General features: G+C 52.7%; 1 protein-coding gene across 7 annotated transcripts; it reads left to right on the top strand.

Annotated features, from left to right (window-relative positions):
- Positions 1-2206: 2206 nt before the first annotated feature.
- Positions 2207-24395, top strand: PGPEP1 (pyroglutamyl-peptidase I). 7 transcript variants are annotated; one of them, XM_069476650.1, is made up of 6 exons: positions 2207-2278; positions 3190-3276; positions 4066-4118; positions 16271-16387; positions 19075-19307; positions 20991-24395. In XM_069476650.1, exons 1-6 carry the CDS (start codon positions 2245-2247, stop codon positions 21181-21183), a joined length of 717 nt encoding a protein of 238 aa, XP_069332751.1. In that variant the 5' UTR covers positions 2207-2244; the 3' UTR covers positions 21184-24395. The 7 variants fall into 7 exon arrangements, with proteins under 7 accessions (XP_069332751.1, XP_069332771.1, XP_069332760.1 ...); XM_069476696.1 differs by lacking the exon at positions 2207-2278 and adding an exon at positions 3001-3120; XM_069476670.1 differs by lacking the exon at positions 16271-16387.
- The last annotated feature ends 649 nt before the right edge of the window (positions 24396-25044 follow it).

Genomic DNA, 25044 nt, shown 5'->3' on the forward strand with positions numbered 1-25044 from the left:
GGAGCCAAGGCAGCTTGAAATGAGATGTCGGTGACCCAAGGCCAAGGTCCAGCCTTGTCTCTGAGGACACACACAGAAACTCAACTTTGTTCTGGCTGTTTTAGGAGGAATTCTGGTCTCTGATGAACATTGGCAGGGGACCTGCTGTGTGCCAGGGGACGTGCCGGGCACTGGGACGTGGAACTAACAGAGAAATACTTCCTGCTCTGGGAGTTCTAATCTCTCTGTCAGAGAAAATGGGTGAACCAACCAGAAAAGCACTAACTATATAAAATAATTTCTGAGCCTCACTGCTGTGATGAGGACAGAACAGGAAATGACATGGACCCACGGGGCGAGAGGGGGTAGGGGTAGGGTAATTTCAGCCAAGGAAAGCAAGAAGGAACCTCCAGGCTGGTCTGGAACTGCTGGGCTCAAGCAATCTTTAGCTGGGGGACAGACCCTCAGGGGAGGTGAAGGGGGTAGTGGGGGAAGGACCCCTGGGAGGCAGTGACAGCCAGGTAGGCTGAGGCCTGAAGGAGGAGAAGCAGCCAGCCTTGTGGGCACCTATGGGGTATGTTCCAGGCAAAGGGAACAGCAAGTGCAAAGGCCCTGCCCTATTAGCCTCCTTAGCAACATGGGGGCCTACAGAGAAACTTCTGGCACTGACCAAATGTGCTTGCAGTGTTTTTCCTTTTTTAAAAAATTTTATTTGTTTATGTGTTTGTTTATTTATTTTTTGAGACAGAGTCTCGCTCTGTCACCCAGGCTAGAGTGCCGTGGCATTGCTCACAGCAACCCTAAACTCCTGGGCTCAAGAGATCCTCCTGCCTCAGCCTCCGGAGTAGCTGGGACTACAGGTGCCACCACTACACCAGGCTAATTTTTTCCATTGTTAGTAGAGACAGGGTCTCTCTCTTGCGCAGGCTGGTCTCAAACTCCTGAGCTCAAGGGATCCTTCCGCCTCAGCCTCCCAGAGTGCTGGGATTACAGGCGTGAGCCACTGTGCCCCGCCCATGTTTTTCCTTTTTTATTCTGTCCCTCCCCAAAGCCTCCTGGCCTGAATACTTCTTCTGTGATCCCTACAGGCTCTAGTCGAGTGACCTCAGACAATGGCCTTCTGATCTGTGCCTCAGTTTCCTTATCTGGAAAATGGGATGAATTGGATGGCCTGGTGGCCTGTAATCCCAGCACTTTGGGAGGCCAAGACCGAAGGATTGCTTGAGGCCAGGAATTTCTGAGCAGCCTGGGCAGCATAGCAAGACCCCGTGTCTGCAAAAAGTTAGCCAGGCATGGTGGTGCATGCCCATAGTCCCAACTACTGAGGAAGCTGAGGCAGGAGGATTACTTGAGCCCAGGAGTTTGAGCTGTGATTGTGCCACTGCACTCCAGCCGGGACAACACAGTGAGACCCTGTCTCAAAAACAAACAACTGGGTGAATGAGCAATTTATGAATACTTGTGGAATAAATGACCGCCTCATCTCCCCTAGCCCCCAGCACCTGGCTCAGTGCATGTAAGCGGCCACACCCTATGGCTGCAGTCCCCAGTGGACGGGTACCGGCCTGGGGCCTGTCAGGAACCCGGTGCACTTGGGCAGCCGGGGCAGGAGCGGAGCTTGATCTGTGTTTACAGCCGCCCCCCATCACTCGCATCACCACATAAGCTCCGCCTCCCGCCAGATTCGCGGTGGCGTCAGGTTCTCACAGGGGCGCGAACCCTGGGCCTGGGTTGCGCCTGCTCAGAGCCTGGGGAGCGGCTGCAAATACAGGTTGTCCCTCGCAGGGAGGTGTGACTGCACAGTAAGTGCCATGCGCTTGAATCATCCCGAAACCATCCCCCCTATGGAAAAACTGTAACCGGTCCCCGTTGCCAAAAAGGGGACAGCTGCCCTACGGGGAGGACCTATCCCCATCTCACCAGTGGGGAAACTGAGGCTGGCGCGGGCGGGGGCGGGGCGCGCCGGGACTGGGGCGCGGGGCGGGGGCGCGCACGCTGCGCCTCGGGCCCGGGGGCGCGCACGCCGAGCGGCCGGCCGGGGCCGGGGCGGGGCGGGGCGGGGGCGGGGCCGGGGCCGGGGCGGGGGCGGGGCCGGGGGCGGGGCGGGGCGGGGCGGGGGCGGGCCGGGCCGGGGGCGGGGCGGGGCGGGGGCGGGGCGGGGCGGGGCCGGGGCCGGGGGCGGGGCGACGCGGGGCCGTTGGCTGGCGGGGCGGGTGACGCGCCAGTCCGAACCGGAGCGGGTCCGAGGCGCAGCCCGAGCCCGCCATGGAGCAGCCCAGGAAGGCGGTGGTGGTGACGGGTACGCGGGCTGCGCGCCCGGGCGGCCGCGGGGGCGGCGGCCGGGACTGGGGCGGGGCGGGCGGCCCCCTGGGCGGAGCAGGTGCTAGAAGAGGCCCCAAGTTTGGGGGATGTCAACGCCTGCGAGAGCCCGGCCCGGTCCCGGCCACCCGGAAAGTGGAGGAGGAGGCGGCGCCTCTGTGGTCTCGGGGTCGAGAGTCCGGGCCGGCAGGGGCGTGGGGACACGAGCAAGTGCCCCGCGTGGAGCAGGCCCTTCTGGCGTCCTTCCTTCCCCGAGTGGGGACAGTGACCCTCCGGGCACCCACCTGCTCTGCCTGGCCAGGGGCTGCACCGGACCTGCCTCCCTGCCCTCCTCGGGGTCCGGACTGTCCCCCCACCCTCCCTAGCCCCAGGAGACAAAGGCCGATTTGCGGGCAGGAAGCGTCCCGGTGACAAATGAACCTCCCGGCCACTGCGCTAACGGGGGCTGCTCCCCCGGGGCAGAGACAGGTGTGGGTCCGGGGACCTCTGGCGCGGTCCGCTCCTCGGCTGTCCCAGGGACTGTCTCCGCCCAGAAACCTTTTGTGCCTGGGCTGCTTGTTGGTGAGCCCAGCCCCGCTGTCACCGACTCCCCCGAAACCAACTAACTCTTCCTCCTCCCTGAGACTCCGCCTAGGGGCCACGTGGCATGTCAACTTCCGCCGGGGCCTCAGAGTGGGGGGTCATTTTGACCTGCAGTCCTGAGGGGTCAGAGTGGGAAATGCAGCCACGGTTCGAACAGGTGTTTTGCGACCGTAGAAGGGAAGCCGGGGCTGGTCCTGGAATACCTGGGAAGATGGAAGAGGCCACTCACCTGCCTAGCAGGTGTGTATAATTGCAGGGAGGGTCACTGTCCCCCACAGCCTTCCTTTATCTCCTTATTTGTTATTCCAGAGCTTTTTGCATCAGCTGGTGATATCTTCACCATCTCCATTTTGCAGAAAGGGAAACCGAGGTCACTTCATGGAGGTCACCTAGTTTGTAAGTGGCTGAGCTGGGACTCAAACTTCAGCTGTGCTGCAGGAGTGGGCGGGGAGGTTGCCTCCTGAGCCGTGGCATCTACCTGCTTTCTCAGGACACAACATCCCTCCCATAGCACTGATGTCACATGAGATCCTTGGCCCAGCTAGACAATTTTTTAGACAGTGCGACGCAGTGATTAGAAGAGGGAGGCCAAGGCCATGGACTCTCCAGGTCTGGGTTTGAATCCCAGCTCTCCCACCTTCTTGCTGTGGGACCTTAGGCAGCTGGCTTTACCTCTCTGTGCCTCAGTGCCTGCTCCTGTAAACTGGGCCCAGGAAACACCCTTGCCTGCAAAGAGGATGCCCTGAGGCTGAACGCCAGGCAGGTCACTCAGTGTATCTTCCCAGGCGACAATCTTGGTTTGGAAAGGGGGCCTGGAGTTGGAGCTAGCAGAGAGGGCAGTGGGGTGGTGTGTGGACGGCTAGGAAAGACCCATACACATCCCGTGAGGGCCACTCCTCCTCCAGTGGGGATTCACGGAGCATCTGCCCCCTCCAGAGTTGGGGGAGAGGCCCCCCATAAAGACAGTCATAAAATAGCTATAGATTGGGCCACGAGTAGTGGGGACAATTGAGAAAGGAACAGGCCAGCCTTCTCTGAGGCTAAAGAGGCCACTTCCTCCTTGTGAGGCATGAGAATCAGGCCCCCCAGAACTCCAGACCAGCCCCCCAACACTCTTGCAGGTGGTAGCTGCTGGGTAGGACCACTCTGCAATAACATTTTGCTTTTACTGTTTTTATTTTTCAGGGTTTGGCCCTTTTGGGGAACACACTGTAAATGCCAGCTGGATTGCGGTTCAGGTAACACATATTTGGAGGGTACGAGTCAGGCTTGGAGCTGGGTTCCCCCAAGAAATTATGGCCCAAAGAAAGTCTCCTCCTACGAGATATTTATGTCGGATACACACATCTTCTAGCTTACGTTTGTTGGGCACTTGTTTGCAGCCCAGAGCTCTGATTTCTTCCGACAACCCCTGGGTGGTAGGTGCAGTTATTCTTGCACCCACTTTACAGGTGAGGAAACTGAGGCCAAGAGGAGTGATGAAGGGAGTTCTCCGTGATCACACCTAGAACTTCGGAAGTGCCCAGCCCAGCTAGTGGCTACAGATCTGGGACTGGGAGGGCCCAGGAGTGGGTATAAATGTTGCATTTCCAGGACGCAGCTGCTTAAGTGGGAGGCTCCTGCTCTAACCTAGGATTCGTCTGAATATGGCATCTTTCTCCTCTGCATCAAAAATCTTTTCTATATACTCAGAGACAAACTGTGACTCGGGTTGGTTCCCGAATGGCCAACCTGAGAATTCTCCGGTGCGTTTTAGGCAGGTGCTTCCCATGTTGGGAGGAACCAGGCAGGGATGTTGGAGTGGGGGTGTCTTAACCTTGTGGGAGCCAGTGCAGTGACCCTCGCTGTCACCTCCAGGCAGCTGGGGGAGGAAAAGTTTGCATAGTGGGGGCAGGGAAGGGCTGTCTTTCCTGGTGTCACGAGCAGGGTGTCGTCTGCAAAGCCCTTCCTAGTTTCTTTGCCAGATGGGGCATTTGGAGGGCCAGACTAGCAAACAATGAGCAGAGAGAAAGGGGAATGTTGCTCCTTATATAAATCAGGTTGGCAGAGACTGGAGCCAAACTCGTGTTAATCCCAGCCCATTAGCTGCTTGATTTAAAGTGGCCCTGCTTCCCACTCCAGAGTCCTGGATTTGGAGGAAAACCCAACTTGAACCTCAGTGAGACAACCCCCAGCTGGCCCTCCCCCCACGCCCCACCTTTCTTTGTCATTCCGACTCCAGCTCTCAAAGTCATAGCTGCTTCCATGGTTTTGTTTTGTTTTTTTCCCTCCACCCACTTTGCGGGATGGAGGGCTGGGATCCAGGGACCCTTGCAGATGGGAGCGTGTCCGAGGCCCTGCCTGTGCACCCGCTCCCCGGAGTCCCAGACAAAAAGGAACAGCGTGTTTCTGAAGACTTGTGTGTCTGGCTTTGTGCGAGTTTCAGACAGGAGCCTTCACGGGGCTGAGTGGACACAAAGCCGAGTGTCTGAATTCCTGGGCCCCAGACACTGTGATCTGCATCTAAATAGAAGAAAAAATCAATTAAACAATCTTTGGAAATCCCTCCTCGCTCTGGGGCTCGGATGGTGGAGGATGGCAGCTTTGCGCTCTGCGGCTGGGGGGAACATCCCTTCTACTTGGTCCTTATCTCCCCAGACCCGAAGTTTGCACTCTCCACTTTCTTCCCGGAGTTTAGGAAATGAGAAGAGAGGCTTCTGCCCCCTCCCGGTGCTAAAGGGATGCCAGCCTATTCAGATCCCATTGTTTCCCTTTTTAAGGGAAAAAAAAAAACTGGAGTCCGGCTTGTGTACACTGAGCACACTTGTGTATATAACCAATGACATTACATCTGTGCGTCCCTGAGTCCAGATCAAGATCTCGAACATTCCCTGGTTCTTCCTCATTCATTCACAGAGGCGCCTTCCCAGGTACCGCCCCACCCCACCCCCACGTAAACTTCTCTGCTGACTTGTTTGCTACGAAGGTGAGTTTCGCCTGTTCTAGAACTTGGCACAGTTGGAGTCACACGGTGAGCTGGCTGTGGGGTTTGGCCTCTTCTGCGCAGCTCAGAGTCCGTGAGGCCCCCCGTGGAGTTCCCGGAGCTGCCCTCTGGTGTGTCCTTGTGCCCCCGGATAAAAGCAGATTTTGCCTGTTCAAAAGGTGTCGCCTCTGGATGGGTGGGATCCAGCCTTGGGGTGTTCTTGGTGTGACTCAGAGATAGGTGCAGGCGAGGGTGGATGTCTGGATGTCTGCCACCTCCCCCTGAAGCTGTGCATTTTGTTCTGTGCCGTGAGCAGCGGTCGTTCCCTGTGGCAACTGGCTTTTCAGACGCGCAGATGTGCAGGTGTCACCATCCATAGAAGGAACCCCTCCTTCTCCCACGGACCGATAACTACTCTCTCTCTCTGCCTGTCCCCTTCCCTTCTCTCTCTCTCTCCACCTGTGTGTCTCCCTGTCTCTGTGTCTGCTGATCTTCCTTCTTCGTGCCCTGGTGAACCTGTGTCCCAGTGAACTGTTTCCCACCGGCCACGTTCAGGAGGTGGGAGTTGTTGGGGGGACAGAAGGGAAACCCCCCTTTCATCTTCCCCTGGGGTGGTGGTTGCCCCCAGCACCTCTTGTAGGAGGCGCCACGCCTTTGGTGTGTCCTGTTGCCCCCAGGTCTCGGGTGGTGGGCTGGGATGCTGGCTGCGTTTCCCTCTCTCCCGAGGAAGCTCAGGTGGGTGTCAAGGGCCAGGGAGCCCCAGGGCTCGGGGCCATCCGGAGTGTCCCTTGCCCAAGCAGGGTGAGGAGGAGCCGGGTCACAGAACGTGGAGACATCACGGGACAATTACTGCCACAGCAAGTCTAGACAGACCTGCTAAGGATATTACCAGGGAACAAAGAGGGTCTTTGTCATGGGGTCAAGGGAAACGGTCAGATGTGGCTTCTCGGCGGGGTCTTGTCAGGTAGACCGGGTGTAGACAATGCAGCGTCTGGGGCGCCTGAGCCCCGGTCCTTTCACGGTGTGTGCTCGGGGTGGGCTGCACTCCCTGCGGAATCCGGGGGACTTGGGGTTCCAAGTTGGGGACAAACTTGGGGTTTGTCCGACGTTTCCTCGTATTAAACTGAGGTGCTGTGTTTTGGGCAGAAGTGATGTGTCCTCTGTGTGCCGTCTTGTAAGGAGACACCAGATGTTTACCTGTCGCATTCCTGCTGACACTGACCTTGATCTCTTGCTTCAAGTGAGGTCTAGTGGATTTCTCCCTGCAAAGTTACTATGTATTTTGCCCTTTGTAATTAAAAAGTATCCTGGCGGGCACATGGGGCGACAGAGTGTGACTGTCTCAAAAAAAAAAAAAAAGTTATCCTGAAACAGGTGCGCAGCATGGGAGGCCCAGGTGGGAGGATCGCTTGAGGCCAGGAGTTCGAGACCAGCCTGGGGAACATAGTGAGACCTTGACTTTAAAAAAAATAAAGAAGTATCCCATGGAGAGATACTTTGTGACCATATAAGTCTTTCTCAGACTTTCAGCCATTTTTTATTTTTATTGATTGATTGAGACAGGGTCTCACTCTGTCACCTGGGCTAGAGTGCAGTGGCGTCATCACAGCTCACTGCAGCCTCGAACTCCTGGGCTCAAGTGATCCTCCTGCCTCAGCCTCCTGAGTAGCTGGATGGGATTACAGGTACCACCACTGCGCCTGGCTAATTTTTCTATTTTTTGTAGAGACGGGGTCTCGCTCTTGCTCAGGCTGGTCTCGAACTCCTGAGCTCAAGCAATCCTCCCGCCTCGGCCTCCCAGAGTGCTGAGATTACAGGTTTGAGCCACTGTACCCAGCCTCCTCCCACACTTACCCTATTATTTTTTTTATTTTTAAATTTAATAGACAATTTTTCACCTTACAGATACATTGTTAAGAAAATCATCCCCTATTGTTAACATCTTACATGAACATGGCATTTGTCAAAAAGAAGAAACCACTGGTGACCCATTGCTATTCACTAGACTCCAGACTTGACTCATATTTCACCAGTTTTCCACTAATACCCTTTCCCTTTTTGTTCCAGAATCCCATCCAGTACGCCACATTGCATTTCACGGGGCACCTTTTAAAATTTTGTTTCTGATTCCCACCTGAGTGTTGGATGTCAGACGTCTTGTGTCTTCTGTTTTAAAAATTGAGATAAATTTTGTTGAGATAGAATCACATGCCATTCAGTTCACCCTTTTAAAGGTGTAAGTCAGTAGGTTTTCGTATATTCACAGAGTTGTCCAGCTATCACCTCTGTCTAGTTCCAGAACATTTTCATCGCCCCCAAAGGAAACCCCATCCCCATTGGCAGTCACTCCCCCTCTCCCTCCCCCAGCCCCTGACGGCCACTGATTTATCTTGTGTCCCTGTAGACTTGCATATTCTGGATATTTTATATCTTGGAATCGTGCCCTGTGTGGCCTTTGGTGTCGGCTTCTCTCACTCAGCACCGTGTCTTCAAGGCTCACCCACATGGCAGCAGGGATCGGGGCTTCAGTCCCTTGTCTGGCCGAGTAATATTCCACTGGGTGGATAGACCATGTTTTGGTTATTCGTTCATAAGTTCACGGACATTGACTTGTTTCCACCTTTGGCCATTGTGAACAATGCTTCTATGAATAGTCATGTATGAGGTTTTGTGTGGACGTATGTTTTCAATTTTATGTATAGATATACATTTATCTAGGAGGGGGCTCCTGGATCACATGGTAACTCCCCTTTGTACTTTCCTTGCCCCAGCCTTGGTACTTTTAGTGGAGAATGACATTTAAAACACAGGATCTGGCCAGGTACAGTGGCCCATGCCTGTAACCCCAGCACTTTAGGAGGCTGAGGTGGGAGGATCACTTGAGGCCAAGAATTCAAGACCAGCCTGAGCAACATAGCAAGACCCCATCTCTCTTTTTTTTTTTTTTTTGAGACAGAATCTCGCTCTGTTGTCCAGGCTGGAGTGCCGTGGCGTCAGCGTAGCTCACAGCAACCTCCAACTCCTGGGCTCAAGCAATTCTCCTGCCTCAGCCTCCCAAGTAGCTGGGACTACAGGCATGCGCCACCATGCCCGGCTAATTTTTCTATATGTATTTTTAGTTGTCTATATAATTCCTTTCTGTTTTTAGTAGAGATGGGATCTTGCTCTTGCTCAGGTTGATCTCGATCTCTTGAGCTCAAACCATCCTCCTGCCTCGGCCTCCCAGAGTGCTAGGATTACAGGCGTGAGCCACTGCACCCGGCCCCCATCTCTTAAAAATGAAAAAAATTAGCCGGGCATGGGGGTGCACACCTGTAGCCCCAGCTACTTGGGAGGCTGAGGCAAGAGGATCACTTGAGCCCAGGAGTTCAAGGCTGCAGTGAGCTGTGATAACACCACTGCACTCCAGCCTGGGCAACAGAGCAAGACCCTGTCTCTAAAAAAAACAAAAAAGGAAAAAAGAAAGAAAAAAGGAAAGAAAGAAAGAAAAAAGAAACATTAGGAGGAAGAGGGAAATGTTAAAAATTATTTTTGAAATATTTCACACTTGAAAAGAATGTGTGTATATATACATGCACATACTGTATGTAGAGCACACATTATAAAATTATGATAGTTTTGTATTTAATGTGCTTTAGGGAAAAAATATATAGCTAGCACATCAAGTCTCATAGTTTCATGGATATTGTTACTTGGAATGAGGCTAAATGTACTTAAGGAAAAAATTAAGTGAGTTTAAGGAAAGTATTAAGGAAACACTAGCTCTGCTAGGGAAAAGGAACTGAATGCCCTGGGCTTGGAGCAAGTTTGTTTCCTGCCTCCAAGCTCATAACTTCTTCTTTTTTTTTTCTTTTGAGACAGAGTCTCACTCTGTCACCAGGCTTGAGTTCCGTGGCGTCAGCCTAGCTCACTGCAACCTCCAACTCCAGGGCTCAAGCGATCCTCCTGCCTCAGCCTCCCGACTAGCTGAGACTACAGGGGTATGCCACGCCACCTGGCTAATTTTTCTATTTTTAGAAGATAGAGCAATGGGGTCTCGCTCTTGCTCAGGCTGTTCCTGAACTCCTGAGCTCAAGCGATCTTCCCACTTTGGCCTCCCAGAGTGCACATCCTGCTTTTCTTAATACAGATTTCCCCCTTGGTTTAAAAAGCAACATGTCACGTGGGATTCAAGACGATTACCTTGTGCCCATTAGGGAAATCACAGCAAAGAGGCAGGTCTGTAGCTGTGGGTCCATGGGTCGTTTTATTTTCCTTTTTGATCTTGTAAAACATTGACATGGTTCAAAAGTCAAAACGTCACATGATGAGTTTTGTGCAGCGATGATGTCTCCGTCCTGTCCCCATTCCCTTCCTGTTCCTTCCTTGCCCAGAAGGTGGCTCACTCACCCCACGGTGCGTGCCTGGACATCCCTCCCTCCAGGGTGGTCCAGACAGAAATGACTCATTCTTTTAAAGTTCATTCTGTTTTTAATTTTGATGAAGTCCAGTTTATTTATCTATTTTTTCTTTTATTCCTGTGCTTTTGGGGTCATTTGATTGTTTTTCTTTTTTTAAAGATAGGGGCTTGCTATGTTGCCCAGGCTGGTCTTGAACTCCTGGCCTCAAGTGAACCTCCTTCCTTGGCCTCCCAAGTAGCTGGGACTACAAGCGTGCACCACTACACCTAGCTGCTGATTTGTTTTTAAGAGAGAAAAGACCTCCATGGATCTCTTCTTGGAGATTAGGGGAAGATTCATTTATAAACCATAAAGTTTTTCCCTCTAGGATAGTGGTCTCCAACCTTTTTGGCACCAGGGACCATTTTCATGGAAGACAATTTTTCCATGGACTGGGGAGGGGGGGATGGTTTGAGGATGATTCAAGTACATTATATTTATTGTGCACTTTATTTCTATTATTATTACATTGTAAAATATAATGAAATAATTATACAACTCACCATAGGTTGGGAAGCCCTGCCTAGGATGTACTGAATTTGAGGTCAGAAAAGCAGACTTCATTCGACAGTACTTCTCAACAGCAAATGTGTGCAGGCTGATCTTGCGGTGCAGCAGTGTCACTTCTTGGCATTTATGCCTCGCACATGGGTGAGAGACATTTGCACAGGGCATTCGCTGCAGGCAGACTTACAAATGAGGAATATCCAAAGCTCCTTACATGTTCCAGTGTAGGGAAATATTTAAATTCATGGTGGCCAGTTTCTGAGGTGGAATACTATGCAGCAGGGATAAAGGAAGTATGATGTGCAATCCCAGCTACTTGGGAGGCTAATGCAGGAGGATTGCTTGAGCCTAGGAGTGCAAGACCAGCCTGGGCAACATAGTGAGACCCAAAAAATGCTATGTACTTTCTCAGATGGGTGTGTGCATAAGAGATTACAAACGGGTCAGTGTAGATGTGTGTTCTGTCACTTCTGATGTGAATCAGTGAGGGGTGGGTCATGGTGGGCCTTCAGACTTGATCTGTCAGGCTTTTAAATGATACAATAACTCCCGAGTAGCTGGGACTACAGGCATGTGCCACCATGCCCGGCTAATTTTTTCTATATATTTTTTAGTTGGCTAGATAATTTCTTTCTATTTTTAGTAGAGACGGGGTCTTGCTCTTGCTGAGGCTGGTCTCGAACTCCTGACCTCGAGCGATCCACCCGCCTCGGCCTCCCAGAGTGTTAGGATTACAGGTGTGAGCCACCGTGCCCAGCCTACAATAACTGTCTTAATGTCCTCATCTGTGTCATTTCTGGGCCTGTTTCCATTGCTTTTTCTCCTCCTCACAGGTGGTATTTTCTGCTTCTTTGTATGCCTGGTAAGTTTTGATTGAATGCTGGACACTGTGAATTTTACCTTGTTGCATGCTGGGTACTTTTGGATTTCCTCCAGATATTTTTGGCTTTTATTCTGGGAAACAGTTAAGTTACTTGGAAATAGTTTGAATCTCTCTCTCTCTCTTTTCTTTTTTTTAGAGATAGGGTCTCACTATATTGCCCAGGCTGGCTTTGAACTCCTGGGCTCACAAGATCCTCCTGCCCCAGCCTCCCGAGTAGCTGGGACTATAGGCACACGCCACCGTGCCTGGCTTGTTTGAGGCTTGCTGTTATTTTTTTCTCAGGCAGGACCAGAGCAGCCTTTTCTCCAGGGTTAATTTTCCCCTTCTTCGGTAAGAGATTTTCCTCACTCTGGCCGGTGGGAACATAAACTATTTGCAGCCCTGTGTGGGCTGTGAAGATTGTCCCCTCTGCTCTTCTCAGGTGGCCCTATCTTGGTCTTGGCACACGTATATGCCCATTAGTCCTCAGCCCTCTGAAATCAACCTCTCCCGCACCCTCTCCCTGCTGCTCACTTCCCTGCGGGACTCTGCCCTGCAAACTGCAGCCCCCTTACGCTCCCTGCGCCCCCCACCTTCAACTTTCTAACTTCATACCTGAAAACTACTCATTTATTTATTTTATCTATTTTTTCAGATGTTCCAGACGAGAGGGGAAATCTGATTCTTACTGCTGTGGTTTAGCCAGAAGTAGAAGGTGCTTTGATTTTTTTAAATGAAGTGCATTCGTGTGGTGGCATCGTGATTTAAGCTAGGGTGTTTATAGGCCCCGTGCCTTTCATGCGTGTTAGTTTATTTTTCCTCCCTATGCCACGGGTGCTGTTTGCAGATGAGGAAACTGAGGCACGAGGAGGGTGAGCAGCGTGCCCGAGATCACCTGGCTGCTAAGCGGGAGGAGGCGGGGTCGGACCAGGCGGCCAGCTCTAGGGGCTACGCCTGTGACTCCCACCCGATACCGTCAGCGAAGCGCTGCTTTCCTGCTTTCTTCTTTTGTTAAATTGAGGTGAAATTCACGTAACATAAAATGAATCATTTTAAAGTGTACAGTTCCTTGGCATTAAGTACATTGACGATGTTGTGCCATCACCAACTCTATCTAGTTCCAGAACATTCTCATCCCTCCCCAAAAGGAGACCCCCGTCCCCATTAGCAGTTGCTCCCCATCCCCGTCCCCCAGCTCCTGGCAGCCACTAATCTGCTTCCTGTCTCTGTGGATTTGCCTGTTCTGGGCATTTCATATCAGTGGAGTCACACACCGTGTGGCCTTTGTGTCCGGCTTCTCTCGCTCAGCATTGTGTTTCCGAGGCTCACCCACGTGTCGGTGCTTTGTTCCTTTCCAGGGCCGCATAATAGTCCATCGTGACACATTTTGTTTGTGCATCCTTTGGTTGATGGGCATCGGGGCTCTCTCCACCTCTTGGCTGTCATGCGTAGTGAGGAACTCCTTTGAAACACAGGGAAGGCTGAAAAAGAAAGAGAGATCCCCAACAGCCCCTATTTCCAGCTGAGGAGAGTGAGACAGCCTCAGGAGGCTCAGTGACATGCCCAGGGCCACGGAGCTCTGTGTGCGTTCTCAGTGACACAGCCAACATTCACACACACCTGCTGTGTGCTCATCCTACGCTGTGGCGGGGACGGTGACCTGGGGATTGGGGGAGTGGGATGGGGGCTGGGAGTCAGGAAGAGTTTATTCCCCAGAGGCTGAGAGTGAAGGCTAAGGAGGAGTCAGCTGACTGGAAATGAGGGGAAGAGCCTTCCAAGCAGAGGGAACAGCCTGTGCAAAGCTCTAAGGCAGAGGGAAGCAAGCCTGGTGTGTCAGAGGCTGAGACGAGGCTGTGTGGCCAGGGCCGGGGTGGTGGCAGTGAGTAGCAAGGGTGGGGAGCGGGGCGGGGGAAGGAAGAGGCAGGCAAGGAGGAGGCTGACCCTGCAGGGCCTCGTGGACCATCGTGGAGAGTTGGAATTTTATTCTGAATATGGCAGGAGCCACCAGAAAGTTGGAGCAGGGAAGGGGTGTGATGTCATTTTAGACTCTTCCTAGGCTGGGTGCGGTGGCGTGTGCCTGTCGTCGCAGCTACTCGGGAGGCTGAGACAGGAGGATTGCTTGAGTTCAAGACTGCAGTGGACACAGAGCCAAGACCCTGTCTCAAAAAAAGGAAAAAAAAAAAAAAAAAAAAAAAAGAAGGGAAAATTAAATTCCAGGCCAGGTGCCGTGGCTCACGCCTGTAATCCTAACCCTTTGGGAGGCCAAGGCAGGAGGATCTCTTGAGCCCAGGAGTTGGAGGTTGCAGTGAGCTATGATGACGCCACTGCACTCTAGCTTGGGCAACAGAGCAAGACTCTGTCTCAAAAAAAAAAAAAGAAAAGAAAAAGAAATTCCAAAATCAATGCAGAAGACACGAGAATGCACCTACAGTGAATTCAGTGAGGCCACACTCAGAATGTGCTTTGCCTGCGACCCGCCCCATAGAATTAGATAACATCAGCCACCGAGAGCTAAGAATAATATTATTTAGTAAATGACCCTACAATAATCATTATTTGGAGTATTTATTTTATTATGAAGAACTCTCAGTTTTTCTTTTTTTTGGTAAAGAAAAACTTTGATAGTTTTATTAAGATATAATTCACATACCATATAGTTCACCCTTGTAAACTGTATTATTTATTTTTTAATTTCAGAATATTATGGGGGTACAAGCCGGGCGCAGTGGCTCACGCCTGTAATCCTAGCACTCTGGGAGGCCGAGGCGGGAGGATCATTTGAGCTCAGGAGTTCGAGACCAGCCTGAACAAGAGCCAGACCCCGTCTCTACTAAAAAAAAAAAAATAGAAAAATTAGCCAGACGACTAAAAATATATAGAAAAAATTAGCCGGGCATGGTGGCGCATGCCTGTAGTCCCAGCTACTCGGGAGGCTGAGGCAGGAGGATCACTTAAGCCCAGGAGTTTGAGGTTGCTGTGAGCTAGGCTGATGCCATGGCACTCTAGCCCGGGTGACAGGGTGAGAGTCTGTCTCAAAAAAAAAAAAAAAGAATATTATGAGGATACAGATGTTTAGGTTATACATATTACCTTTACCCCCCGAATCAGAGCTTCAAGCATGTCCGTCCCCCAGATGGTGTGCACCACACCCATTAGGTGCGGATATACCCTGCCCCAACCTGCCTGACAGACAATGAATGTTACTAATATATGTGCACTTAAGTGTTGATCAGTGAAACCAGTTTAATGGTGAGTACATGTGGTGCTTGGTTTTCCATTCTTGTGACACTTCACTTAGTAGAATGGGCTCCTGCTCTATCCAGGATAATACAAGAGGTGCTAGATCACCACTGTGTCTTTTTTAGCTGAATGAAAGTTCATGGTATACATATACCATGTTTTATTAATCCACTCATTCTCACTTTCTCTTACTGAGGTGAAACCTTTGCCCCTGAACTTCTCTGCATCCTCTGCGTGCTGCGGCTGGCAGAATCGTTGTCCATCCTACAAACGTGGTTGCTGGTATACTCTGTGCTGTGCTGCGGGCCAGCCATGGGAAGGAGACCTGGTCGTGGGCTTTGCCCCCAAGGAGTTAACAGCTAGAACTTTGGCAGCCCGCGAGAAAAACATTGGTGCTTCCCCAGAGAAGTGCACATGTGGCTATATGTAGCCCATTTTTGTATATAATTCATGACATTCTTTTTTTTTTTTTTTTTGGTAGAGACAGGGTCTTGCTCTGTCACCCAGGCTGGAGTGCAGTGGTGCAATCACAGCTCACTGCAGCCTGGAACTCCTGGGCCCAAGCGATCCTCCTGCCTCAGCCTCCTGAGTAGCCAGGACTGCAGGTGCACACCACCATGCCCGGCTACTTTTTCTTAATTTTTTTTGTAGGGACAGGGTCTCTCTATGTTGCCCAGGCTGGTCTCAAACTCCTGGCCTCAAGCGATCCTCCTGCCACAGCCTCCTAAAGTGCTGGGATTATAGGCATGAGCCACCGTGCCTGGCCCACGAGAGACAATCTTAAAGCCTGTTGTTCCCTCAGATGGTTAGAAGCTTGCTAAGGAGTTGAATCAGTCTGTAAATATAGATTGAGAACCTGTTATGCACATACACCAAATCTATAAATAATTCTTCTCAGGTATAACAAGGGGGAAAGGATAATAACAAAAATAACAGTAACGGCAGTGATCATTATTTGAACGCTTAAAATGTGCTGTGCGTAGCTTGGATCTCTTAGTGCGAATGGACTCATTTCATTCTTACAGCTCTCCTGGGAAGTAAGCGCTTTATTATCCCCATTTTACAGATGAGGAACCGAGGCTCAGGGAAATTAAGTGGCTTGCCCTCGGTCACACGGGCAGGGTTGAAACCCAGCAGCCTGGCCCCAGAAGCCGTGTTGTCACGCCGCCTCCCGGGGAGATGCCGGGAGAGTTGGAGAGAAGTGGGTGGGGAAGGGGACGAGAGATTTGGGGTGGATCAGCACTTGCCCCTCCTTGTTCTGCAGAATGAGTCGGGAGAGCCGCCCGTTTTCTGAGGACAGGCCATTTATCCCTGGGGAATGCATCACCCCCCCACAGCCTCCCTCTGATGCTGTGACGCCCCCTCTCTCCTCGCTTCCAGGAGCTGGAAAAACTGGGCCTTGGCGACAGCGTGGACCTACACGTGTACGAGATTCCGGTTGAGTACAAGACGGTCCAGAGACTCATCCCTGCCCTGTGGGAGAAGCACAGTCCACAGGTGAGCGGTGTGAAGAGCAGGTGCCTCTTCATCAGGACTTGCAGGGGCACACTCGCATGTGGGTGATTTGTGTGGCTTCGTTCCTGTCCCAAACACATGACCCATGCCACAGCCCAGCACTTTTCTGGGGTGCTTTGGAGGCGAGGGAAGAAAGCAAACATTCAGGGCCTCACAAAGCCTGGCTCTGTCTCTCTAGACCTCTGTGTCAGTCAGGGTGCATTTCGTCATCAGTGACTGTCAAAACACAGCTCAACATAGCTTGGACACAAACGTTTGTGTGCTTCAGGTCTGGCTTGATCCAGGTGCTCACACAGTGTTGTCAGCATTCTCTGATGGCCTCTCTGCTTCGCTTTGATTTGCACTGAGGGAAGAGCCTTCTAGCAGTCTCTTCCCTCATGGTGGCAAAGCCAGGTGGCTGCTGGCAGCCCTCTTCCTAATTCAGCCACTCAACAGAAAGAGCACTTTTCCTCTTATAATGCCAGCACGGTCCATGGCTGATTCCCATTGGCCAGCTTGGGTCACATGCTGGTCTCCAAACCAATCACGGTGGTGGGAGGAAGGAAGGAATACTCTGATTCGCCAGGCCCAGGTCACATGCCCACTCTGGCAGGCAGGAGGTGGCACCAGCTCTCTCCAAACCTCCTGGAATGAGAAGTCAGAGTAGAGGGTGGCATAAAGGGACACTGGGTGTGGGAGGGAGTTGTGGCTAATACCAGACATGGTTGGAGCGGAGGCCAGCCAGGCAGGAAGTACACCCTTCCCTCCCGCCACAGGGACGTGTGGCCCAGCCAAGGCCATGGGCTGATAGCAGAGCTCCGTGGGGTCAGGGGAGAAAGCCAGCAGGGAACCCACCTGGGCCGGTGTTTCTGAAAGGTGAGGTCCTGGTCCCTGTGGGAACCCCACTAGCTTCCCACCCTAGCCTGCCCTTTCAGTGTTCTCCAGGACTGGCTGGAGGAATCTGCCTTTCTAGGAAGCCCATTTTGCAGAGGGGAAGCAGAGGCCGGGTAAGACCAGATCAAAGCATCTGTAAATGGGCTTCTTCCTCTGCTGCATCTATGTAGTCTTGCCTTATTCCAATTAAAGAAACAAACAAACAAAACAGGCCGGGCACATTGGCTCACGCCTGTAATCCTCGCACTCTGGGAGGCCGAGGCGGGAGGATCTGTTGAGCCCAGGAGTTGGAGGTTGCAGTGAGCCGTGATGATGCCACTGCACTCTACCCAGGGCGACAGAACAACACTCTGTCTCAAAGAAAACCCCAAAATATACCAGACTTTAACTTAATTACCTTTTCCCAAATAGGGTGACATTCACGGTTTCCAGGCATTAGGTCATGGGTATGTCATTTTTGTTGGAGGGGGTGGTCACCATTGAATCCACTACATGTCAGGTGCTATTTTATTTTTGTATCCACCAGTATTCAATTTCCTGTGTACCCGATAACACAGTTCCAGGCACTGGGCCTCCAACAGCCAATAAAAACAGCCCAGTTCTTGCTCCCAGGGACATATATTCTCAAGCAACACAATCCAATGGACATTCTCATGCCAGCCACATAGAACATTTAAAATTTTCAGCCGGGTGTGGAGGCACATGCCTGGAATCCCAGCTACTCAGGAGGCTGATGTGGGAGCATCACTTGAGTCCGGGAATTTGAGACCAGCCTGGGCAACAGGTGAGACCCTATCTCCAAAAAAAGAAAAAATTTCCAGTAGCCACATTAAAATCGTAAAAAAAAAAAAAAAAAAAGACAAAATTGTCATCTTAAATATTTTAAATTTAACCAGTATATCTAAAATATTATCATTTCAACATGTAATCAATATGAAAAATTAATGAGATATTTCATTTTGTGTGTGTGCTTGGTCTGCAAAATCTGGTGTGTGTTTTACACAAATTGCACATCTCAATTTAGATTAGTTGTTTTTCAAGCCCCATGTGGCCCGTGGCTGCCACGTGTGACAGCCACTCTTCAACCTAATTTTTAAATGTTCACGTATTTTCTTATAATGCCCCTCTGCTCATAGGCATACACACAAGTAATTAATACAGTAGTTGAAGTTTAACTGCATTCAACTTGGCATCTGCTTTTTATAAATATTGTATCATGAGCACTTAATGACCTAGGTCATTAAAAATTCTCCCTAAACATTATTATGTTAATGGCTGGGTAATTTTTAGTGATTAATGTTTTCCTTCTCCTATCATTGGGCATCCTAGTTGTTTCCAGAAATTTTCCTCACTCTTATAAATAATGCTGAAGCGATGTCTTCCTGACATCTCTATTTTTAGGCAAGATTACTGGAAGTTATACGTTGCCTTTTGCATTTGGCAATATGCCTTGAGTATCATTCCATATGAAACTGCCTTAGGCCTTTTAACAGCTGCATAGTAGTTTATTATTTATTGAACCAACTCCCCATGAATAGCTAGTTAGTTTAGTTACGGTGTGTGACTGCAATAACAAGAAGAGCTACAATGAATAACCTTGCATGTTTCAAATGCTTGGCTGTTTCACTTGGCCATACCTTTCTGCAAGAGTGACTCTAGGGTGTATTCCAACAGCAAGAGGTCAGAAACAGTGTAACCCCAGGCTGAGTTCAGTGAGGATGGCGCCTACTGCTTTGCCTGGGGGGACCCCTCGTCCCATGACCAGGCCATGTTAAGTCCTGCCTGCCTGTCTGCAGCTGGTGGTGCACGTGGGGGTGTCAGGCATGGCAACCACAGTCACGCTGGAGAAATGTGGCCACAACAAGGGCTACAAGGGCCTGGACAACTGCCGCTTCTGCCCCGGCTCCCAGTGCTGCGTGGAAGATGGGCCTGAAAGCATTGACTCCATCATCGACATGGATGCTGTGTGCAAGAGACTCACCACGCTGGGCCTAGATGTGTCAGTGACCATCTCGCAGGATGCCGGCAGGTAGGGGCCCTGTGTGGTGGGAATGAGCGGGGGTTTCCCTCCTCTACTGACCAAGCCTGGTGTTGAACGAGCCAATTATATCGACTTTGGCCTCGCTGGGTGAGCACTCAGTGTGTGCAAGGCACGGTGCTAATTATGCGTATATAGCAGGCGCCACTGGTTCTGTTCCTGGGACTCACTGTGGACCTGTCACTCCTCTCCGCCGTCAGGTCCCCGCCCAGGCCCTCAGCATCTCCCACCTGGGTGCTGCCCCAGCCGCCGCCTCAGTCCCCCTTTCTGCCTCTCCCTCGACCCAAGTGGTCGCTTTCTGTATTAGTTTCCTGGGGCTGCTATCACAAAACCCCACAAATTGGGTGGCTCAACACAACAGAAATGTAGTGTCTTCCAGTTCTGGAGGCCAGAAAGCTAAGTCATGGTGTCAGCAGGGTTGACTCCTTCTGGGGGCGCTGAGGGACAGCCCATTCCAGGTCTCTCTCATGGTGGCTGCCAGGGATCCTTGGCTTGTAGAAACGTCACCTCGATCTCTGCCTCCGTCATCACATCACCCTCCCTGGGCCTATCCACATGGCCTTCTGGCATAAGGACAGCAGTCACCAGATTTAGGACCCACCCTAATCTCATCTTTTTTTTTTTTTTTTTTTTTGAGGCAGGGTCTCCCTCTGTCACCCAGGCTAGAGTGCAGTGGCATCATCATAGCTCACAGCTGCCTCAAACTCCTGGGCCCAAGCAATCCTCCCACCTCGGCCTCCCAAAGTGCTGAGATTATAGACTCAAGCAACCGCTCCTGGCCAAGTCTCTTTTTAAAATGAATTTTTAATCACACAGATAATTCTAGACTGTGTCCTCATACATTCTCACTGAGAAAAATTCTCTTGCCCTCTCTCTTTCCCCGTGGGGACTTCTCCGATAAGTTAGAAACCCGGGCCGTGAGCCCTCCTTCCCATCCCCACGTTGCTGTGCACGCAGGGGCCCCTTGGTGGGCAGGTTTAGGGTCTCGCCTCGTTCCGCTTTGCTTTTGTGTGGATGGGCCCATGGCGTGCATTTCCTGAGAATTCCCTTCCTCGGGGCTCACTTGGGGGCCACAGCGTGCGTGTCAGCGACGGCTCCGTTTTCTCTCTCTCTGTTTTCCCTCCCTCACTCTCCCGTTGGCAGACAGAGGTCTGCATTTCCTTCTGGGTCTGTCGCACTCCTTATTTACAGCTTCGTCGTATTCCACGGTGCGGATAAACCCGAGTTCACTAAGCCACGCCACACCCGGGGACATTTACGTCGCTTTCTCTTTTTCCGCTTCCAGATATAACAGCACGGCGGTGAACACCCTTGTTTGTGTTTTCTCATACAGATGGCTCCTGACGGTAGATTCTAAAACCTGGACATAGCAGGTCGTAAAGTCTGGGCGATTATAATTCTCCCAACCTGCCGAAGTGCCTTCCCCAGGAGGGCAGCCGATTTCCGCTCCCACCAGCCTCCCCCTCTGCCCGCTTCCCTGCATGTGCGACAGCACTGGGAGTTACCAGGTTTTTCCATTTTTGCCACCTGCGGAGGCAGGAGTGGTGGCCTTTCTTGCAGGTTTCTGGGGAGGTTGGAGGTCCTGCCTTTGGAGGGAGGCTGTGCCCTTGGTCTGCAGATTGACGCTGTGACCTGTCGTGTTCTCTCTCCCGCCCCCCGCCCCCCACGGCTTAGGTATCTCTGTGACTTCACCTACTACACCTCTCTGTACCAGAGCCACGGCCGCTCAGCCTTTGTGCATGTGCCCCCGCTGGGCAAACCCTACAACGCGGGCCAGCTGGGCCGGGCGCTCAGGGCCATCATTGAGGAGATGCTGGGTGTCCTGGAGCAGTCGGAAGGCAAAATCAGCTATTGCCACCAACACTGAGGGCCGCTCAGTCTCCCGAGACCTCGTCCCGCCAGGGACCCCAAGAGGGACGTCTGCCTTTCAAGGCCTGGCCACGAAACACAAGCTCATCCGCTGGGGGGATCCGATTTGGATGAGATGTCGTGATGGACACACTCCTCTTCCTTCTTCTCTGCAAAAGCTCCGGTTGATTTGAAGGAAGCAGCAGCAGATTTTTTCTCTATTCCCCCTTGCGTTTGGGGACATGGCTGCCGTGGCCGGCGGGCCCAGGTTTCCCCGGAGAATCTTGGTCCAGCGGATCTACGCCCCGCAGCCACGCGGCCAGTGCCACCTGTCGCCTGCTTTTCTGAGTCTGTCGGTGGAGGAATTCGGAGCTCGCTTTATATCCCTGACTGGTTTCCCCACACTGAAAAGCTTCGTGAAGAGTCTCTGCCTTTGAACTCTGCCTGACGGCCTGGCAGCCCCAGAAAAGGCCGCCTTGGGGTGCGGCTTGACTTTTTTTTCTTTCTTTCTTATTCTCTTTTTAAAAACAATAGTGCTAGTTTGGGTGCAGAGTAATTTATATTCCCTTTGGTTAAACCAGGGCTTTAGCCACCAACAAAAGTGTCTTTTCTTTGTCCTGGGCTGTGCCCCCTTCTGCCTCCTGCCCTGAAAACTGGATTTAAGGTCTTTGTTCCAGAGCCCCTTTTGCTCAGGGCATGGAGCCCATGGCCAGGCCACGGGGTGGGGCTGCTACCCCAGGTGTGGCCATAAAAGGCTCAGCCCTTTCAACACCCAAGCTATGAGCTGCGCCCACAGAGATAGGTCACCAGTGGAACTACAGATTTTGTCTGCCCTGGCTTTGGTTTGGAATATGTAAAACTTCATAGCAACTGCAAACCCACCGAATGTCTGGCCTGGATTTTCAAGGTCTTGCTGCTGGGGGCGAGTTCCTTATTCTCTTTAGGGGGTGCTCTACGAAACGGGCCTGGGGGCCGGAGTTTGCAGATCTCTGCATGTCTGGGCATGTTTGGGCAGGAGGAAGACGGGGCAGCCAGCGGGTTTTTCTGTAGATGGTTTTTGGACACTCGCCCAGGAGTTAGGAGTAAATTTTTATCTCACTCTCTGCAACTTTGAACTCCCCAGGCAGGGACAGGGTGACGTCCCTCAGTGGGTGGCCACACAGCAGGACCATGACACCCTCAGACAGGGAGAGAGGGGAGGCCACGACACAGGGAAGGCAATTGAGCAAAATGCACATTTTGGAAACCGTTTTCTACTTTTTTGGAGGAAACGTGGTTTTACTGTCCGCCCCCCGCCGCAAGCGTGACGCGGCTGGGATCAGAATCCACCTTGGATCCCACTGGTGTTTCCCCGGCGTTCGGTTCTTTTTCAAACACCTGAGACTTTTGCTTTGTTTTGTTTTCTTCAACATTCACCTTCCTTCCTGCATGTTCCGCTGCCTCTGCTGAGCTGCTGCACCGTGTGGGACCCGGGTCGTTGGGTTTCTCTGGAGGGGAAGGTGGGGGCCGGTGGGGGCCTGGCGGCGGGTGCGGACGTGGCCAGCAGGTGGGAGCCATCGAGTCCCCCACGCCGGCCCAGCCCCGTCTTGGCTGGAAGCACCCTGTCGGCGTCCCCAGTCCGCGCTCTGGGGCTCCTGTGGGGTGTCCCTGCGTCTGCCGGGCGGGTTTCTGTGCGTGGAAGCTGTGGCCCTTTTGAGGGGAGTGGGCACCTCCAGACTCGGGGTCCCCCGAGATCTTGCTCAGACAGCGTCAGGCCTCGTCCAGCTCTTTGCTCCAAGGTCCCATCTGGGGGACTCCGAGGAGAAAACAGGTCTTGGCAAGACGGGGAAGGAAGAGGGGCGGGGACTGAGCCACCCGGGCTGGGCTGAGCTGAGCGCCGGCCCTCGCGGCTCCATCTTTCCTGGGTCCGCATTTCGCCTCTGCGCTTAAAGCGCCGCGTGACTTGTGACTTAGCGCTGTGGAGAGCGAGCTTGCTGTCCGACCCTGTGGAGCGTGTGCCTGTCATCTTCGCGTGCCTGGGACCCTTCAGCTTTTCCTCCTCAAGTCGAACCAGAATCTCGTCCTCCTCCGTAAAGCACGGCATTGGGCTCATTTTTATTTTCTCTTTGTTAATTTTTTAAAAATCTTTTTCTGTTGGTGGAACTCATCTGGGCACTCCATGGCATGTCCGTCTGCTTTTGGTGGGTCTGGGCTTAAAATGCCCTCATTTGAGGAGGCGGGTGGGCCCAGTCCCATTCCCTGTCCTCTCTGGTTTGCAGAGGCGGGGGAGGGGGGCGCAGCCCTTGGCGGGTGTCCGAGCGAGGTGGGAGGTGAGGGGGGCGCGGCATGGAAGGACGGGCTGAGGAATGGGGCGGGAGGGGGCAGTGACGCTGGTGGGGGCTTTCCTGATGAGACCCTGTGGAGAGTGCCGAGTGGGGGACGGGGGTGCAGGGACGGTGATCGGGGTACCTGGTGTCCTAACCAGCCTGCGATGGCACCGTGTTTAAGATGCCGGAGCCCGTGCACCTCTGCTCCTTTATACCTGCCCTCAGCCCCTCAGCGCCCCCTCCCCACCAAAAAGAAGGTCAGCGGCATGTGCATGAGGATGCAGCTCGCACAAGAAATAAGACGGAGGGGAAGGAAAGACAGGCAGGGGTGTGAGGTTGCTGGGCGGAGCTCGGTGGCACTGAGCCCTCCTGTCCCGACCAAGGGCTGGAACAGCTGAGATCCCCAAGGCCCCTTGGAGGGGCCAGTCTGGGCTGGAATGGGATGGGGGATGGGACTGACATCGCAGCCAGATCTTTGGGGGGAAACATCCCAGATGGCAGACGTTTCAGCAAGGAAGAGAATGCCCTGCTCTGCTCTTTGCTGGCACAGAAACATCTAGAACAGAAAGGATCCACTATGGCAGAATCAGGTTGCCTTTTTGTCTTAGAGGTTTCTACCGAGAAGCAAGACCAGCTGGCGTGTGTGCACCCTGGCGCCCGTGCCCCCGGCGGTGACCAGGCGGGGAGGGGCTGCGGGCAGCGGCTTGTGGAAATCTATGTGCGCCCCCCCACCTTTTGGCCAACACTGTCTAGACTGTCAGCCTTTGACCTCCCCACCCCTCGTAGTGTCTGAACCCAGAAGTCCCCTTCGGGGATAGCAGCACAAAGCCCCATTTTCCCCGCGGCCCCAGCCTCTACCCTCTGGAGGCTCTTGCGATGCCGATGCCACGTGGGCCGCTGACGGTGGTTGCAGAGGCAGAGGCAGGGTGACCACGAATCGCACGGCATCCACGCACAGAGGGGGCAGAAAAGGGCTTTGTTTTTATATCCCAGATACAATTTCTCTTCCCCGGGCACAAGTGCCTCCTGAGGGCCCAGGGCTGCCAGCGGGGAGGAGAAACATCTCTGTTTTTGCCGAGAGGAGGCAGATGGAGGGCTGCTAGGGTTCCACTTAGACCCTCGTGCCCAACACCCACGTCTGGAAAGGTAATTCCTGGGTGGATGCCAAACACACTTGCCAAGAGGCTCTGTCCCCTGGTTTTGGGGATCGTTGTCACAAGCTGAGTGTCAGGGCCTCCCAGTCCAACTGCAAACTGCTCCTCCTCTCCCGAATCCTTTTCTCCTCCCCCTCCCTCCCTGGAGCCCCCTCCATTGCCCAGAGACCCACGGAAGTGCCTGCCTCTCCAACACTCCTGACGCACAAAGCAGGGGGACAGGAATCGGCCACTGGGAGGTGGCCATGGCTCCTGACTACCCAGGCCCGGGTCACCCCAGCCACTTGCAGGATGCAGTCTGGGCCCCGGAGGCTTTTGTGTCCTGATATTTTGTCTTAAGGAAATCCCCCGGGAGCCAGTTTCCAATAGTGCTCTCTGCTGGCCAAGGCCTGCGCTGTCCAGGCCCTAGCTGGAGGCCAG

Source organism: Eulemur rufifrons, chromosome 2, assembly GCF_041146395.1.
Source record: "Eulemur rufifrons isolate Redbay chromosome 2, OSU_ERuf_1, whole genome shotgun sequence".
Taxonomy (NCBI): Eukaryota; Metazoa; Chordata; class Mammalia; order Primates; family Lemuridae; genus Eulemur; species Eulemur rufifrons.